At 42.0% G+C, this 16,383-nt stretch overlaps 2 protein-coding genes across 4 annotated transcripts; one reads left to right on the forward strand and one right to left on the reverse strand.

Moving 5' to 3' along the window:
- Positions 1 to 2,049: 2,049 nt before the first annotated feature.
- LOC135651962 (inactive leucine-rich repeat receptor-like serine/threonine-protein kinase At1g60630) lies at positions 2,050 to 4,998 on the reverse strand. The gene is made up of 3 exons (XM_065172675.1): positions 4,870 to 4,998; positions 3,119 to 4,783; positions 2,050 to 2,958 (listed from the first exon to the last, which is right to left on the reverse strand). Exons 2-3 carry the CDS (start codon positions 4,494 to 4,496, stop codon positions 2,267 to 2,269), a joined length of 2,070 nt encoding a protein of 689 aa, XP_065028747.1. The 5' UTR covers positions 4,497 to 4,783; positions 4,870 to 4,998; the 3' UTR covers positions 2,050 to 2,266.
- A 2,888-nt stretch (positions 4,999 to 7,886) lies between these two features.
- On the forward strand, positions 7,887 to 15,728 carry LOC135652041 (tobamovirus multiplication protein 3-like). 3 transcript variants are annotated; one of them, XR_010502047.1, is made up of 12 exons: positions 7,891 to 8,247; positions 8,454 to 8,544; positions 8,650 to 8,702; positions 8,788 to 8,880; positions 8,964 to 9,035; positions 12,777 to 12,849; positions 12,938 to 12,983; positions 13,937 to 14,000; positions 14,077 to 14,130; positions 14,227 to 14,304; positions 14,845 to 15,054; positions 15,428 to 15,728. XR_010502047.1 is itself a non-coding variant. In XM_065172719.1 (11 exons), exons 1-11 carry the CDS (start codon positions 8,110 to 8,112, stop codon positions 14,935 to 14,937), a joined length of 855 nt encoding a protein of 284 aa, XP_065028791.1. In that variant the 5' UTR covers positions 7,891 to 8,109; the 3' UTR covers positions 14,938 to 15,287. The 3 variants fall into 3 exon arrangements, 2 of the variants coding, with proteins under 2 accessions (XP_065028872.1, XP_065028791.1); XM_065172719.1 differs by lacking the exon at positions 15,428 to 15,728 and having other exon boundaries at positions 14,845 to 15,287; XM_065172800.1 differs by lacking the exons at positions 14,845 to 15,054; positions 15,428 to 15,728 and having other exon boundaries at positions 7,887 to 8,247; positions 14,205 to 14,303.
- The last annotated feature ends 655 nt before the right edge of the window (positions 15,729 to 16,383 follow it).

Raw genomic sequence — 16,383 nt, forward strand, 5'->3', positions numbered from 1 at the left:
ATCATGGATGTTTATGTATCCCTGCCGAGGGCAGGTATGGCGATTCCCTTAGGGGATTAGCGGGCCGTCAGACGTGATGGTTAGACGGTTCCTCCATCCGCTGTTGGGAGGAACGTGTCCCCACTTGGGCGGGTGAGAGATACCACTCCATCCGTTGTTGGGAGTGCGATATGGATTATCTCCATCCGCTGTTGGGAGGAATCCATCCCGTGGAATATGCCTCTCTTTCCGCTGTTGGGAGAGCGCACCATTGGGTAATGTACGCCTTTGTTATTATGTATATGTTGCATGTGGCTGATGCATGATTTTGTTTATTATGCAAGAAATTATCATTATTTTTTTGATGCATAAGTTTTATGATGAATAGATATATTTTCATATTGAATTATTGATATTTGTTTATATTTCATGAATATTGAAGATTATTTTTATGATTTTTCTGAGGTTCCTACCAGCATGTGTGGTTGCTGATGTGTTTTTATTTTATATTTATTTTCAGAGTAATCTACTATTGTATAATAGATCTGAAGCTTGAGTGGAAGAGACTTGTGAACCTGTGAAGAATATATCATTTTTCTAGCTAAAAGAATATCTACTACTGTAAAGACAATGATTTGAAATCAAAGACGAATGAAAAGAAAAGGAGGGAATTTATTATATAAATTATGGATAATAAATTTTTGATTTATTATTCTTTTTATAAACTCGGGTTGTGACAAATTTAAAACAATACCCGAGTCATGTACCTCAGCTAAAGAGTATTCGAGTCGTGCACCTCGGCAAAACAGTGCCCGAGTCATGCACCTCGACCAAAAAGTGTCTGAGTTGTGCACCTCAACCAAATAGTGTTTGAGTCGTGCACCTCGGCCAAACAGTGCCCAAGTCTTGCACCTTGACCAAATAGTGTATAAGTCGTGCACCTCGGTCAAACAGTGCCCAAGTGGTGCACCTCGACCAAACAATGGCCGAATGGTGCATCTCGGTCAAACAGTGCCCAAGTGGTGCACCTCGACCAAACAATAGTCGAATGGTACCTCTTGACCAAATAGTGTTTGAGTTATGTACCTTGGCCAAAAAGTATTCAAGTTGTGCACCTCGACCAAATAGTGGTCGAGTGGTGCACCTCGGCAAAACAGTACCCAAGTCGTGCACCTCAACCAAACAGTGCTTGAGTGGTGCACCTCGACTAAACAGTGCTCGAGTTGTGCATCTCAGCCAAACAGTGTTTGAGTTGTGCACCTCCGCCAAATAGTATCCGAGTTGTGCATCTCGACCAAATAATGCTCGAGTCATGCACGTCGACCAAATAGTATCGGAGTCATGCACCTTGGCCAAAGAAGTCGACTCAGCCAGCAAAAGGCACCAAGCCGTGCCCCGGGGGGATGATAGAACATATGGTGCATTGCGTCAACACAACACCTCAGACTCGGATGGGATGACCGCTTGGTCCCCCATTGTTCGAGGTCATATAAGACGATGCCACATAATACATAGTCACTTCGAAAAGCTCGGGACGATGTCGATCTGTGCAGGCCAATCGGCACCCATGTGAAAGGTATGAGCCAATCGCTCGAGGAGTCAACGACTATTAACAGACCATGTACGATTGACCTTCGTTCACAAGTATAAAAGCCAACCTCCCGACCAACTTCATGGGTAGATTTCAAACACTCAAACTCCCCCTAATACCACTCAACACTGACTTAAGTTTCAGAGGGGTCGAGTCGGGAAATCCCCTTCGCGACTTCGACCTATGTGCAAGAACTTGACAAGGAAGGAGTAGCAACTCGACGGGGGAGGAAGAGCAACTCCTTACTCTACCTCGGATCAATTTTGAAGATGAAGCCTAGATCTGATCTAACGCTGACTACCCTCGTTCAAGTAGCCACGTGAGCGGCTCTACGTACTTGAGATTGTATTAAGTGGTGCTAACTTATTAGCCACGACATAAAGTTACATATATATACATACATATATATATATATTTTTATTTATTGTGAATGATTAAGATTGGAAATCACATATGATAAATTTAAAATTTAAAAGAGATTAATCAACTTAATTGTTAAAGATAAGTTTTGAATCAAATCCCGTGTTAGGAACTTACCTTTGTTAAACAGACAAAAAAGGAAAAAAAAGATCTTCGTTACCCCTAAATCTCAAGAATCACACTGCACACTACGACTTGACATCCTCAGATCGATTTTGCCTCAGAAATCAAATCTTTTTCCACCCAAAAAGACTTGCAATCCCTCTCCGGGAAACTTTAGGGGCCGTGCTCCCTCGGCAAGCTCTGCAGCGTATCGGACCACCTCCCGGGCGAGTGGTCGCTGCTGTTGGACGACGCCACCACCTCTGCCCTTGCTTCTCTGATCATCCGCAGCACCTCCTCCGTCGGCGGCCGTTTCTCCGCCTCGACTGCCACGCACGCGACTGCGATGTCCAGCAGAGCTGTGAGCTTCTCCTCGGACGGCCCGGGGTCCTCGCCGAAGTCGTTCTTCTCCCGCTTTCGCACGGAGCGGACCCACCTGGGGATGTCGGCGCCGCGCTCCTCCACCAGGTCGTGCATGGCGGTCTTCCCGGTGAGGAGTTCCAGGAGGAGCACGCCGAAGCTGTAGACGTCGGAGAGGGGGGTGAAGGCGGGGTTGGGGAGGCGGGACTCGGGGGCGCGGTAGAAGACGGCGGCAGCGGCGGAGGAGGAGGAGGAGGAGGAGGAGGAGGAGGGGGAGGGTGCGGAGAGGTCGTCGTGGGAGGCGGGGAGGAGGGAAGGGATGAGGCCGTAGTCGGTGAGGCAGGACTCGAAGTCGGGGCCGAGGAGGACGTTGGAGGGCTTGAGGTCGGCGTGGACGGTGGGCGGGTTAGTCTGGTGGAGGTAGAGGAGGCCGGCGGCGACGTCCTCCGCAATCTTCAAACACGACGTCCAATGAAGCGGCTTCCCGCTTCCGGAGGGCCGCGACCCTGCACGCAACCACATCACACAGCCCGCACGCATCACGTAGCAGCACAAGGCAGAGTAGAACACTTTGAGAAAAACTGAAGCAGTACAAGCCATGTATCGGGGACCGACCACACCTACTCGTGCCCCAAAGAGAGACAGAGAGAGAGGAGCTTCACTGACCATGGATGAGGGAGAAGAGGCTGCCGTTGGGAAAGTAGTCGTAGACGAGGAGGCGCTCATCCTTGGCATGGAAGTAGGCACGAAAGGGCACCAGGTTGGGGTGGTGCACGCGGCCGAGCTCCTCCATCCGCCGTCGGAACTCCTCGGCGGGCGGGCGGGACGCGTCCTTGAGCCGCTTCACCGTCACGATGAACCCTGACTCCATCACCGCCTTATACGTACTCCCCACCGTTCCCCGCCCCAGCGTCTCCGCGGACGCCCGCAGCAGCTCCTCCAGGCTGTACATCTCCCCCGCGCCGCCGCAGAACACCAACTTCCCAACATCCTCCGCCTCCCACGAGAACCCGCCCTTCCCCCCTCCTCCGCCGTCGCTGCTGCCTTCTTCGAGGGGCTTGCTGCGGCCGCCTGATCCGTGTCCGACGGATCGGCTCTCGATTACTCTTCTTCTCTTTCTCTTGTATGCCAATAGCAACGCCACTGTCAAGCAAACTGATAAGAAGAACGCCCCGGCAACGGAACCGGCGACGATGCCGATGATCCTTCTAATGCTTTTCTTGTGGGTGCGAAGGAGACGCGGAGGGATGGCGTTTACTTGGTCAAAGGATGATTTTGGACTGTCAGTGGGAGGCGGAAAGATCAACTTCTGGGTGCAGGGGGCTCCGATTTGATCCCCGCAGAGGTTGGGATTGTCGAGGAAAGAGGAGCGGTTGAAGCGAGAGAGGGAGCGAGTGGCGGGGATCTCACCAGAGAAGTTGTTGCCGGAGACATTGAGGTAGAGGAGACTGGGTTGGTCGAGCGGCGGGATCTCCCCCATAAGGCGGTTGTCTTGGAGCAGGAGCGCATGAAGCCGCGGTAGGCCGGCCAGGGACGTCGGAATGGGGCCGGAAAGGAGGTTGTGGGAGAGGACGATCACCTTTAGGCGGTGAAGAGAGGCTATGGTGACCGGGATCCGGCCGGAGAACTGATTGTCGCTAAGGAAGAGGGATTTGAGGTTGACGAGGGGGGAGAGGTCGGGAATGGCACCGGAAAGAGAATTGGCCTTGAAGCTGAGAACGCGAAGTTGGTCGAGAGGAGCGAGGAGTTCCTGAAGCAACGTCCCGGTGAGGTTGAGGAACTCGACCACGAGCTTTGTCACTCTACCATCAGGAGAGCACTGCTTCACCCCCTTCCACCCGCCGCAGAGCTCAGAGACGGCTTCTTGGCGCCACGGCAAGGAGTCGTGGGGATCAATGGAAGACTTCAAGGCCAAGAGCGCGTCGAAGTCGCCGGTTCTCAATTCGACGGCGGCGGAAGCGCGAAGGAACGAGGACGGCAAGCAGACGATGAGGAGGAAGAAGAGATAAAAATCATACCTGGTAGAAACAGGTCGCGCTTCCATTGAGAGCGACAGTAGCAGAAGATCATATATAGCAAACGAGGGGTGGCAGAAGGTGCTTCAATGCGGCGTTCTAAAGGCCGCCATGGGAAGGGGGACGAGGAGGGAGTCAAGTGTAACCCCTAGTCACACTGCTTCCCGAGTAAAGGCAAAGCTCCGGTCTTCGACTTCGAGCTTCGAGAAGAATTGTGTGAGTTCTCTCCAGGTGGCTGAAGACAGCGAATCCGTCGAGGTCTGTGCTTCACGTGAGTCAGCCACAGAGAGCATGACAACGTTTCATGTCTTGACCGCTGAAGAAGACGAAGAAAATTAAAACGAACATAATTGAGTCGAAGAAAGATGTCTAAGAAGGAGTTAAAAAGAGATCGGACGGAACTCAGAGGAGAGCGACAGATGGCGGGAGCTGTTGCAACCTTGAACAGAGCTCGCGCGTCTCTCTCTCTCTCTCTCTCTCTCTCACACACACACACGCACTCATGAAGCGAGTGTGAGAAGTTAATGCTCCGCCAGTAGCAGCATACGGCGACATCAGTCGCTTTTAATGATCCCGAAAGCTTCCCAGCGCGCGCTCGAGGGACCCTCTCCGTGCTCGATCGATTTGATCATGGCGGTGGGTCCACAAGGGACCCACGTCCGGGTACGGTACGGGTGGACGTGGTCGGGGGTGGGGATTATTGACGCGATGGGCGTCGTCCGGAGCCATGTGGATGTCGGATCTGCGCCTTCGATGTGGCTGCTCTTGACGCCTCGATTCCACATGGCCTTTGGGTCCCGCCACGTGTGCCTCCTGCACGCAGACCACCTGACCGTTTTCTCCGACCACTTTATCCCTAGCCTTTGAGGGGTGATGTGGGCTCCAAGCGGTGTCCCGCCATGGTCACCTAACCCGTGAAACCTTCAGGGGTATTTTGGTGGTCGTACGCAGTTACGCGTTCGCGTCGTCGCTTACCGCAAGGACACGGGTCGCCATCGATGGGTCCCATCCAGCCCCTTCTTGCGCCTCCAATAGTCGAACGGAGTTGTCGGGCGGGTAACCCGCAAACGAGTCATTGCATGTTTTCGTTCTACCATGGGAACGGTATCGCATGCACGAGACACCGAGAAATGTACGACGCGGTCGTCGCGGTGTTTCGACAGCGGTGAGATTGATATCGTTTTTGTCACTTGTAGCGTCCGTACGTACACTGGCTCCACGTGAATGTGATTCGATCACTGTATGGCGTTTGGCTGCGTCCCGTGCACTCCCTCCCATGTCATACGTATCTCGTGTGGCGGGGATCTTTCGGGGGTCACGCAACCGGTTCTACGCGATGAGATGAAGCCAGCTGTCAACTCGGAGCCAATTAGATTTGGATGCGTGCATAAACCCTTCGATCGTATTCGACCCCAACTGCATAAATGCCATTGCAAGAAACTTGGCCGAAGTTTACTGTATTTTCTGTGATTGTGATTTATTGGCTTGTAGAGAACCAAATTGATCGAGTCATTTCTCCGTCAATAGTCACATTACCACGTGAATTCAACCTTGCGGTCAAACTCGGGTCGCCAATCCAGTTTCTCGTGCCAGTTTGTGTTCCGAGAGAGGACGACAAATACTGCATCGCCTGAAACTAAGTATTGTAAAAGCCATCGACATCTGATTGATAGGACAATTGATTGGTACCACCGAGGGTACTTAAATCCGACTCATCAAACTATCAACTCAATTAAATGAGAGTTGAACATGGGGTGATACAATATCTTGTATTAAAGATCATGTGTCCTCGTTAGCACAGTATAGATAAGCATTCATCACTCGAATCTTTTTCTACATCTAATATTATATTAAAAGTAAATTTTCTGATTAAAAATATTTAAAATTTGATAAAAAAAAAAATACTCGTATTTTAAAAAATTCTCATGAAATATTTTTTTAATAATCATTTTACCTTTGGCCCCGTTAGATTCGTCATCGTGTCTATCTTGCATTTCCTCGTGCCACCCTTGTCGTACTTATTCACGATCTTAACATGAACAAGGAGGAGGTGCAAGGCAAGGACTATTATCACGTCTATGAACCTGCATCATCTCCTCTACCATCTCCCTTCGTCACTACATCGTTGGACTTATAACCCTTGCATGAAGAATGAGAGGGCGACGGAGAAGGTGAAAATATTATCATTAACTTGATAAAAAATAAATAATATATTTTAAAATATTTAATCTCGACTTAATGGATAATATCCATTGTCAAGTTAATTTGGTGTAAGATCGGTGGCACACAACTATTTCTGAAAATTTTAGATAAAAAGTTCTAATATCTTTTTCTCAATTAACTTGATGAGTTTGAATTATAAATATAAAATATAAAAATTCAAGTTAATAGGAATAGAACCAACCAGTTTTTTCATCAATTTATTTATTTTTTCACTTTAACATGGGATTAAATCATGATGTTACTATAATCTTCATATCTAAGGGTTACATCAAGAAAGAGAAATATACCCATTTAGTCCATATAAGTTAATCCATAAACTAACGAATGAGACGAGTGAGTTATTAATTTCAAAAAGTCTAAAACCATTTGTCTAAAACATTTAGCATAAATTAATAATAATATATTTATTAAGTCTTTGTCACTCAACCCAAAAGAGTTTAATTATATTATTTTGATCTCCCACACTTAATTATGGTGGCTCCATATTCTGTTGGGTCATTTGACATGTTCATGCACACATCAAATAGTAAATTGAATTTGATATCCATTATCACACGACTTAAATCATTATGAACGTTATTTTAAAAAATATCCATATTTTAGATTTGTTTCAATTAATACTTTTATTTTACTTTTTTAAAATAGTACTCTTAATTTATAAAATACCTAAATTATTCTTCAATTTTTTTTTAAATCTATCATAGCCTTTTGGCTCATTATGATTTTATGACCATCACAATAAAGATATTATAAGATATATTTGAAAACACCATAAACGATCTAAAAGGAATCTGAATCAAATTAACTATAAATCTAAAAATATAGTATAATAATAATCAAAACGATATAATATAATATCACTTATATTATTATTAATAGTATTTATAATATTTTTAGTATATAAATAAAATACTATAAATGTTATTAAAAACACTGTAGACAAACCAAATAAAAATACTATAATAGTTAAAAACTAGTTAAAAATAAGTAAAAGAATTAACAGAATAATTTTTGAGGAGTAGTTAGGTATTTTCAAATTAATATGGGTTTTCTTTAAGGAAAATCACTCAATAAAAATTACAAACCTCAATTAAAAATTATTATATTAATTAAACTGATAAATAAATCAAAGCATAAAGGTTGAACACAAGAATCCGCAACTCGCGTCCCTCGCCCAGGCGGGCCATCGACACGCGATAGGATGCCGTGCGATGCGCTGTGCTCTCCACCACCGTCGGATCCACCGCCCATATCGGATTGGCCTTTTCCTCTTTTGCCTCCTCCTTTCTATATCGCGCTTCGAAAATAAACCGTTTCTCGCTCTCCCTCCTCTCCCTCGATTCCGCCACCCTCGTGTTCGATCCCGGCGAGTAAGGTCCGCTCGCCGCACACTATTAGCCCCCGCCGAGGCGCCGCCTTATGGCCTCCTCGTCGGCCTTTCTTGCGCTCCGGAGCGCCTCCGATTGGTGGGATGAGGTGAACAACTCCAGCCTGTGGCAGGATCGGATCTTCCACGCCCTCTCCCTTCTCTTTGGACTCATCTCCGTCGTCGCCCTCGTAATCTCCCTCTCCCCATCTCTCGATCCCGTTTCTTGAATCTCTCTTTCAGGATTCTGAGCGCTAGGGTTTCGATCTACTAGCATTATCTTGTTGTGATTCCTGGACTATTAGGGTTCGCCAGAACGAGAGATTCGACTAATTCAAGGAGTGCGTATTTGCTTGTTGTCGTTGTCGTCAATACTCATCTATCACATGTGTTGCAGATTCAATTGGTTAGGATCGAATGTAGAGTACCCGAGTTTGGCTGGACGACGCAGAAGGTCTTCCACTTCTTGAACTTCCTCGTGAATGGGGGTTCGTAATGCTTTTTTTCTGGTCTTTGTTTGTCTAGTACGCTTCATCTTGTTGTACTCATTGACTGCTGCCGCTCGATGACGTCATGACTCTTGCTATTTGTAGTTCGTTCTCTCGTCTTTGTGTTTCGTAGGGGCATCCAGAAAATAAACCCTGTGGTGTGCTTCATTACCCTTTTTGGCTTTCAGGAAGCTCTACATGATGGTTCTTAAACTGTTCTAATGGCATTTATTCGGGTTTCAGATAATTCAACATATTCTACTGGATTTGCCTGGTCTTGCATTCTTCACTACATATGCTCTGCTGGTTTTATTTTGGGCTGAAATCTATTATCAGGTAAGCTTTCTGAATATCTAATCTCAGTTGCTTGCAGGTTGCCTGATTTGTGCTTATTTATTTATTTTAATGGTATTATGCAGGCACGTTCTGTGTCTACTGATGGGCTTAGGCCAAGCTTCTACACAATTAATGCGGTGGTCTATGTTATTCAGGTAATGGCAGTTAATACTTTTTCTTAAAATGAACGTTGTCATTCCTTGCATGTTTTTTCTGTTTTTCTTGCGATAGAAAAGGATTTATACATTCCTTTCTGTTTATTGTCATGTTAAACCGAAGCTTGCTCTGAATTGTCCCTTATGAAAATATGTGGTGGATTTTAGGTTTTATCATATCAACATGAAATGCATGAGTAGTTTCTTACAAATTATGGAAACCTAAACATTTAAGAAGCATGTAGTGAAAGACAACAAAGTAGTAAGTCTTTAAACTACCGAACAGTATAGTTTGCATGTGGCTTTGGTCTGTCATAACCTATGGCAGATTTAATGGAACTGATTTATTGTATGTCACATCCTATATGGAACTTGATTTGGAGTTATGGGTGATATTTTTTGACTTTGCCAATAACATTCTTAGGTTTTGTTGCATGGAAAATAGAAGAGGTACTAGGTGCCAAGTAAGCATGGTTACCTACTTTTGTCCGCTTTGTTTATAGTAAAGAAAGTGTAATTGTTAAAATAAATAAAGGTACTATGTCCTCACTTGAGCTGTATACTCTAAAAGTCTCTTACATTCTCACACTTCACACAAATTGAAGGTCCTGCTACTCTATCCATGTGATACCAAGCAGGTCATTGTTGTAGACAATCTTCGACGTAGCTCAGTTTGAATTAAGACAGAGTGATAAAATTTTGATGAGAAATGTTGGATGACGGGGAAGAAGAGGGGCATAGTGTGGAATAAAAAAAAGCTCAACAGTTTAGGTGTGACTTAAAAGAACCCCATATCATAATAAAGTATGTGTCTTGAGATATCATGCCAATTAATTGTGAGTTTGGATTTGTCTGATCATACACGAGCCTTGACTCATGGGTAAAAGCAGTTCCTCTTATTGCAAATAGCTCCATCTTTTGTTAGTGTAGACATTGTATTGAAGAACAACTAGGAAGAACACATGGAAGATCATAGGAGATATGTTTCTTGTTTTGAAGTACCTTAACTTGTAAAAACCTTAATAACATATAAGTCATAGTAGGTTCATGGATCCATATATGTCTTGTTCCATGGTTTCTAGCAAGTTTTCAAATATTTGTTGATGGTCGGAGCGGTACATGTCAACATCCCAGTGCTTGATATGGGTCAGGACTGGTCAGTACCCTTAGATCAGAGACGTCGTTGGCGAAGGAGGCGACAATGAAGGAGGATGTAGGTGTCACGATCCATCATGATGGGATAATTGGCTTGTTAACTTAGTTGAACCCGAACCACTGACTCAAAATACTTTAAGTTGAATTTTGCAGTAGTACCATTAGACCCCTATAAACTGATCTTAGTCTTAGCCCACTTTCGATATGGGACTAAACCAGGGTGTTACAGTAGATGCAGAGGCAAGGGTAGAGAGAGATGGTTGACAACTTTACAGTTATTGACCAATGAAGAGGGGAGAACACTTGTATTAAAAAAGAGAGAAAAACTTAATTTATTCTTAAATTTTATGCCGGTCTTATTTCAATTAGGCTCTCCGACAAGGTTAGTGTACCGGACGGTTTACACTATCCCGAATTGGATTGAGCAATGTTGCTAGATCCATGTACCAGTCATGGCTTGGACTAAGAACCAACCCATAATGATCAGGATAATAACCTTGATTCCTAGGCTGTTTGTGAGTTACTGAGATGTGTATAGCACATAATTCTTCCAATACTTGCATACGACTCTATCCTTTTGCACATGAATTTGTCTATCAATACATAATCTAATGTAGAATACAATATTTTATGGAATGAACTGACACTAAATAAAATTCCAGTTTTAATTATTTGAGCATCACAAAACTTAGATGTTGATGGTGAAACCTTGAAACAAATGCTGACCATGTAAAAGTTAAGAGATCAAAGAGATATCAAATTTGTAATCCTTGAAGCATTTCAAGCCAGAATGATCAGCAAAGAAATAAGATATACTGTTTTATGTGAAAGCAATTGGAAAAAAAGGGGAGCTGGTGAACATCTTGTATGCATATCAACAGGGCTGCAGGAAGAACAGAAAAAAATAAGAGATACAAAGACTTTTAAAGATTTGATCATATTAAGGTTCTAATAAAGAAAAATGGATGGAAAAGTCTCATCAAGGGACTGCTGCAGAGAGGTACTCATACAAGAGTCACACAAGTGTGCTATCAGATCAGTATATAAATCTTTGTAGGAGATTCGTGATTTTTTCAATCATTGCAAGAGAGTCATGGATATCATAATGGAATTTGAGCAAGAGGATATGGGTCTCATATGGTAGTAGAAAGAAAGAACAAAAAGGTCAGAGAAGTAGTGGTGTTGAGCGGCACAGTTGCAGTAGAAGGGAGGAAAGGAAGAAAAAAGAGAGGGACATAGAGGAGACAAGAGAGAGCGAGCTTTTCTGCTTTTCAATCTGTGTGGCTTTTTCACCACCTGACAAGGGAAGTCAGCTGGGTGACTTGGTTGTGGACCTTAATCTTTACTGCTTTATTGGTGATTGGATCATCTTATTTGATTTTATGGAACTTGTTTTCCACTAGCTTGGTCTATTGTCGTTAATCTCATGTAGCTTAGTGTCCAATCAACAAACCATATTATGTCTGCAACTGCAAATCCACAAAAAATTAGAAAAGCTGCTTATCTGATAATTTAAAGTTGTCAGGTTATCAGTTAACTCGAGGTGCTAGATTAGAATTAATTAGAAATACAAGATTCTAATCCATTTACATGAAAACTTCTCCCTTGATTTCTCTGAATACTGAATGAACTTAAACATTTGACAAAAGATAAAAGATATGAAAAATAAAAATAAGTCTGCACTGCCCAATAGATATTACTGTATTGCTGACAAATTAACAATGTAAGTTATTTGCAACATGTTTTGTTACTTGGCTAATGTCATTATTATCCTCGACATTGCTTAAAGCTTGGAATTTTTTTCAGACTCTGTTTACCTTGATAGATCTCGCTCCTTTGTCTATGTCAATTCTATTCATGTATGAAGAATGAGTGAGTTGGGCTGATTGCTATCAGATGAAAGGCCTGCATTTCCTTTTTAGTAATCGTATGATATCTGTTTAACATGATAGTTGGTTATCCTAAGATCATTTGCTAGCATAATTTCTGCTATATAACATCTGTCTTTTCTATATCTTCTGGAAATTATGCTTCATCATCACATTGCATAATGTATGGATTTCTTCAGAATAAAAGAAACCACCCCCCCCACCCCTCTAAAACAATGTTTTAAGCAACACTAGAAAGGTAATTGTGACTTTAAGTATTAAGACTTTTGGCATAGCAGGCCTCCCTCTCCCTCTAGGAAGCCCACACGACAGGCTATTAGCTCAGTGGTTGAGCACGTCCCTGATAATTGCCTCATTGTGCATGGGCTGTGAGGGCTCTCAGCCACATGGATAGTTCAATATGCTCATCAGTGCCTGACCTCATAAACCAAGCTCTACACTTGCATCAAGCTCTACGCTCACATCTACCTTTGGAAAAATAAAAGCTAATAACCTGCCTTTCTACTCCTTATATAGGAGGAAAAGACATCATCCAAGATGCCCTTTTCATCTTTTCTTTTGGCCATTTTAAATCAGATGAGTCTGAGTAAAACTGGTTGGCTAACATACATGAGATTATCTTCTGTGCATAACACTATGTAGAAGTTAGGTATTAATACATCAGATTAGTTCAATATTGTTTTTAAATTGTTGGCAGATCTCTCTTTGGTTAGTTTTGTGGTGGAAGCCAGTCCAAGCTATGATCATTTTATCCAAGTTATTCTTTGCAGGTTTGGTTCCCCATAATCTAACTTGTACTTGGAACAAAATATTATTTGTTTCAGAAAATATTTAATTCTTATGGACATTTTATGGCAGGTGTCTCGTTCTTTGCTGCCCTTGGTTTTCTTTTATATGGAGGGAGGTGAGTTATCTCATATGCGCTTATATACCAATATTTCCTTAAAGATCAGATTTAAATTTTATGTGTACCTTTGTTTGTTTTTTTAGGTAATATGTTGCAAGGATTAAGTTTCAGTAAAAAAAAAGTTTCAGTAAATTACACTATCTTGCTGGTGTCCACAATGGTGAATGCCATTGGCATATCCTTTTGGACACCATGCAATCACACATGGAGACACAGATAGAGTAGGAAAGTGGAGAGGGGAGGAAATGGGGAAAGGAGAAAAGCAAAAAAAAGGGGAGTGGGTACTGTGCATCTTGGTGGCTGAAAGTTGATTGCCTCCAGGTTTTCTCAAATAACCAGGTCATTCAATGCGGTGTTAGGTTTTAAACTTGAGCATTTGCAGTCTTGCATCACCTAATAATTATTGATTAGCTTTCCTGTTTTGTCTGTACCAATTCCCAGTTAATGGGCAAATATAAGAATCGGCAACAGCAGCAGGTCTAAATTAAGGTTAAACAAAAAATAAAAATTCCATTCTGAAAGATGTTACCACCAAGCATCGGCTTTGTTCCTTCTTTGTGAAAACAAAATTTTCTAATACTCAATATGGGCCATGTTAGACATGAAATTGGAGGATTAAACCTCAAAACTGTACTTAACCTGGTTGAGTTTGGTTGCTAGCTCTACCCTGTGTATTGCAGCCTGACCTGACACAAAAAATGCTTACTCATCCCACAAAGAAGACTTATGCTACATGATATTAGAAACAGACAATATGATTTTTTTCCAAGAGTCGTAACTTTGATGTTGCCTTTATAGATGAAACTATGGAGGATTGTATTGATCAGGAAAGCTGATGAGTAGGCTATAAATATTCACATACGATTCGTTGGATTGAAAAATTTGATGATTCTTAACAAAAATATAAGCTCTCTCCCTCTGTGTTTTTTTGATATTTTTGTAATTCATAGGCTTTTCTTAATGTTGAAGCGCTTCCCTGTTGAATCAAAAGGGCGACGTAAGAAGTTACAGGAGGTATCTATGAACTTTTCTACTCTTCACTTGTCAGCATATTTGCCTATATTGATTGCTTTTTTTTCCCCTTGCACAGGTTGGCTATGTTACGACCATATGTTTTCTATGTTTCTCGTTGAGATGCATTATGGTAAGCATGAGAATACTTATTATCTAGCTAGGTTAATATTATATCTGTTAAATATTTGATTTGTTTTGTGTTAGCATTTTAATCATTGAATTACAGATTTGCTTCAACACTTTTGACAAAGCTGCAGACCTTGATGTTCTGGATCATCCAATTCTGAACTTCATATACTACCTGGTATGGTCCATATTTTGCAGTTCTTGGATTTAAAATAACTTGAGCTGCTTTATTTTTTCTACTTTCAGTTCATCTACATAAATTAGGGTAGTCGACTGTCTGCATTTCACCTGTATGGATAAAAGCTGCTCCTTTTAGGGCCTATATTTCACTTATAAAAAGATTATGTGTAGCATAATAGGTGCTTCCTTTGTAATATAAGCTAGGGTCTTTCTTTCTCTAGTTAGTTTTCGTTAGTCTTAATGTTATAGATTTCCAATAATTAAGAACAAAATTAGTCGGGGCCACTTTAAGTCTCATTTGTTCTCTTGAAATGGTATCAAGCTAGTTTTCATTTTAGCCTTAATATGTTACGGGTTTCCAAGAAATAAGAACAAAATCAGTAAGGACCACTGCAAGTCTCATTTGTTGTTCTCTTGAAATGGGTTTTCTGAAGAATTTTTTTTACTGAATCTGAGATGGTTATTATTAGTTTTATGTCTAGATGCATATGTATGTCGCATTCATTCAGTGACTTGTGGGTTTCTTTTGCTTTTGCAGTTTGTTGAAATTTTGCCCTCAGCTCTAGTACTTTTCATCTTAAGGAAATTACCGCCTAAACGTGGGATCACTCAATACCATCCAATCCATTGACTTGGGGTTCCTACTTTTGTTGTTGATGTACTCACCATAAACCAATTAGTCTGCGAAGCCATTTCATGCTGAAGTTTACAGGGAAGAAATCAACAAAACTGGCATCCCGTGATGATGGTATAACTACTCCCAGAATAGATCTGCTTTATGGGGTTTGTAGGAATATAATGATTTGTTTTGAAGTCCAATAGCAATGTAAATATCTGCACGATAGTTCATTGTTTAGTTTATCCTGCTTACTAATTCTGTTACTCTGGTTGTCATGTGATGTTCTATGGACACTCTCAAACAAACTACTTGCTACCATCATATAAGCAATTACTTTAGTAACATGGTAATTATTTAGTGAAGATCGATGCATCTGTCACACTCTTGATACTTAAGTATCTGCATTTGAATTAGTTTATCTTTTTTATCAATTGTATTCCTAAACTATTGTACTTCTTTTCCAAGCTTTGATCTTTTCATTTGCTAATAGGGCTTTTTTTAGATCAACATGTTCAGGTACCATGAAGTTGAACACCAGAATGGCAATTCTGTCTCCATGAAACTATGATAATACATTATGGTGGTCAGGATCTTTGAAATTTTCTTATGTCAGGGAAAAGCCAAGAATCCCAGCTAAATGTTTAGATTCTTGGACCAGGTTTTGACGAACCATTAGCAAACGTTGCAACACCGAACACTCTTTGCTTTAACTATCGATTTTTTGGTGGTGTCCTTGTGACTAATTATTGCTATCAAAATTGAAATAAATGAGTGCTTCACACGAGGAACACTTTATTTTGCCAGCATATCATGTTTCTGCATAACTCACGTCCTAAAACACGGAAGAAGCATAAAATGTTTCACATACCTTTTCTGCTGCTGATGTTTGAGCTCGTTGGAGCGAGGAATGCTTGTTTCTTCTCCGGAGTTGGATGGGTCTCCTACATTAACCGCCTCTCCATAAACTAACAGTCTCTCTGAGTGTTGAATGTTAGGTCGAGCTTGGTGACCATTTCTCTCGAAGTTGTAGATGACAGATGTGTTCATCAATAATGCTCCCGGTGATGACAAACCATAACACGTGACGACATTGATATGGTACTGCTCTCTTCGTTGAAAGCACCACTGGTATAATGATTGTCACTATCTATTAATCTGGTAGTGCCGATCTCGCTATCTTTACAGGTTAATATTAAGCACATAAATAAGTTTCAAGTTTTTTAGATTTATAAATATTTTAATGTCAAACTTTTTTTTCGGGAAGAATATTGTCAGATCCATTCGAGATTGGAGCACGGTCAGATCAACGAATCAGATCCTGCGACATGATGCAGGTCCATGTTGGTGACTCGGTTTGATTCAGTTGATCGTTGACCGTATCACTTGTCATTCAAACAACTCAAGTTCTAATTTTGACTTCGACTAGGCCAATTCAGATTCGGATCTCGCATCTGTGAT

Source organism: Musa acuminata, chromosome BXJ1-1 (assembly GCF_036884655.1).
Source record: "Musa acuminata AAA Group cultivar baxijiao chromosome BXJ1-1, Cavendish_Baxijiao_AAA, whole genome shotgun sequence".
NCBI classification, from domain to species: domain Eukaryota; kingdom Viridiplantae; phylum Streptophyta; class Magnoliopsida; order Zingiberales; family Musaceae; genus Musa; species Musa acuminata.

What these genes read in the sequence shown, in the direction of transcription:
- LOC135651962 (XM_065172675.1), bottom strand. Translation starts at nt 4,496, where the DNA reads ATGGAAGCGCGACCTGTTTCTACCAGGTATGATTTTTATCTCTTCTTC. An exon ending in CCTCTTCTCCCTCATCCATG is followed by an intron (nt 2,959 to 3,118) that starts GTCAGTGAAGCT and finishes GGTTGCGTGCAG; the next exon opens with GGTCGCGGCCCTCCGGAAGC.
- LOC135652041 (XM_065172719.1), top strand. Translation starts at nt 8,110, where the DNA reads ATGGCCTCCTCGTCGGCCTTTCTTGCGCTCCGGAGCGCCTCCGATTGG. An exon ending in GAACTTCCTCGTGAATGGGG is followed by an intron (nt 8,545 to 8,649) that starts GTTCGTAATGCT and finishes TGCTATTTGTAG; the next exon opens with TTCGTTCTCTCGTCTTTGTG. An exon ending in TCCAGAAAATAAACCCTGTG is followed by an intron (nt 8,703 to 8,787) that starts GTGTGCTTCATT and finishes TTCGGGTTTCAG; the next exon opens with ATAATTCAACATATTCTACT.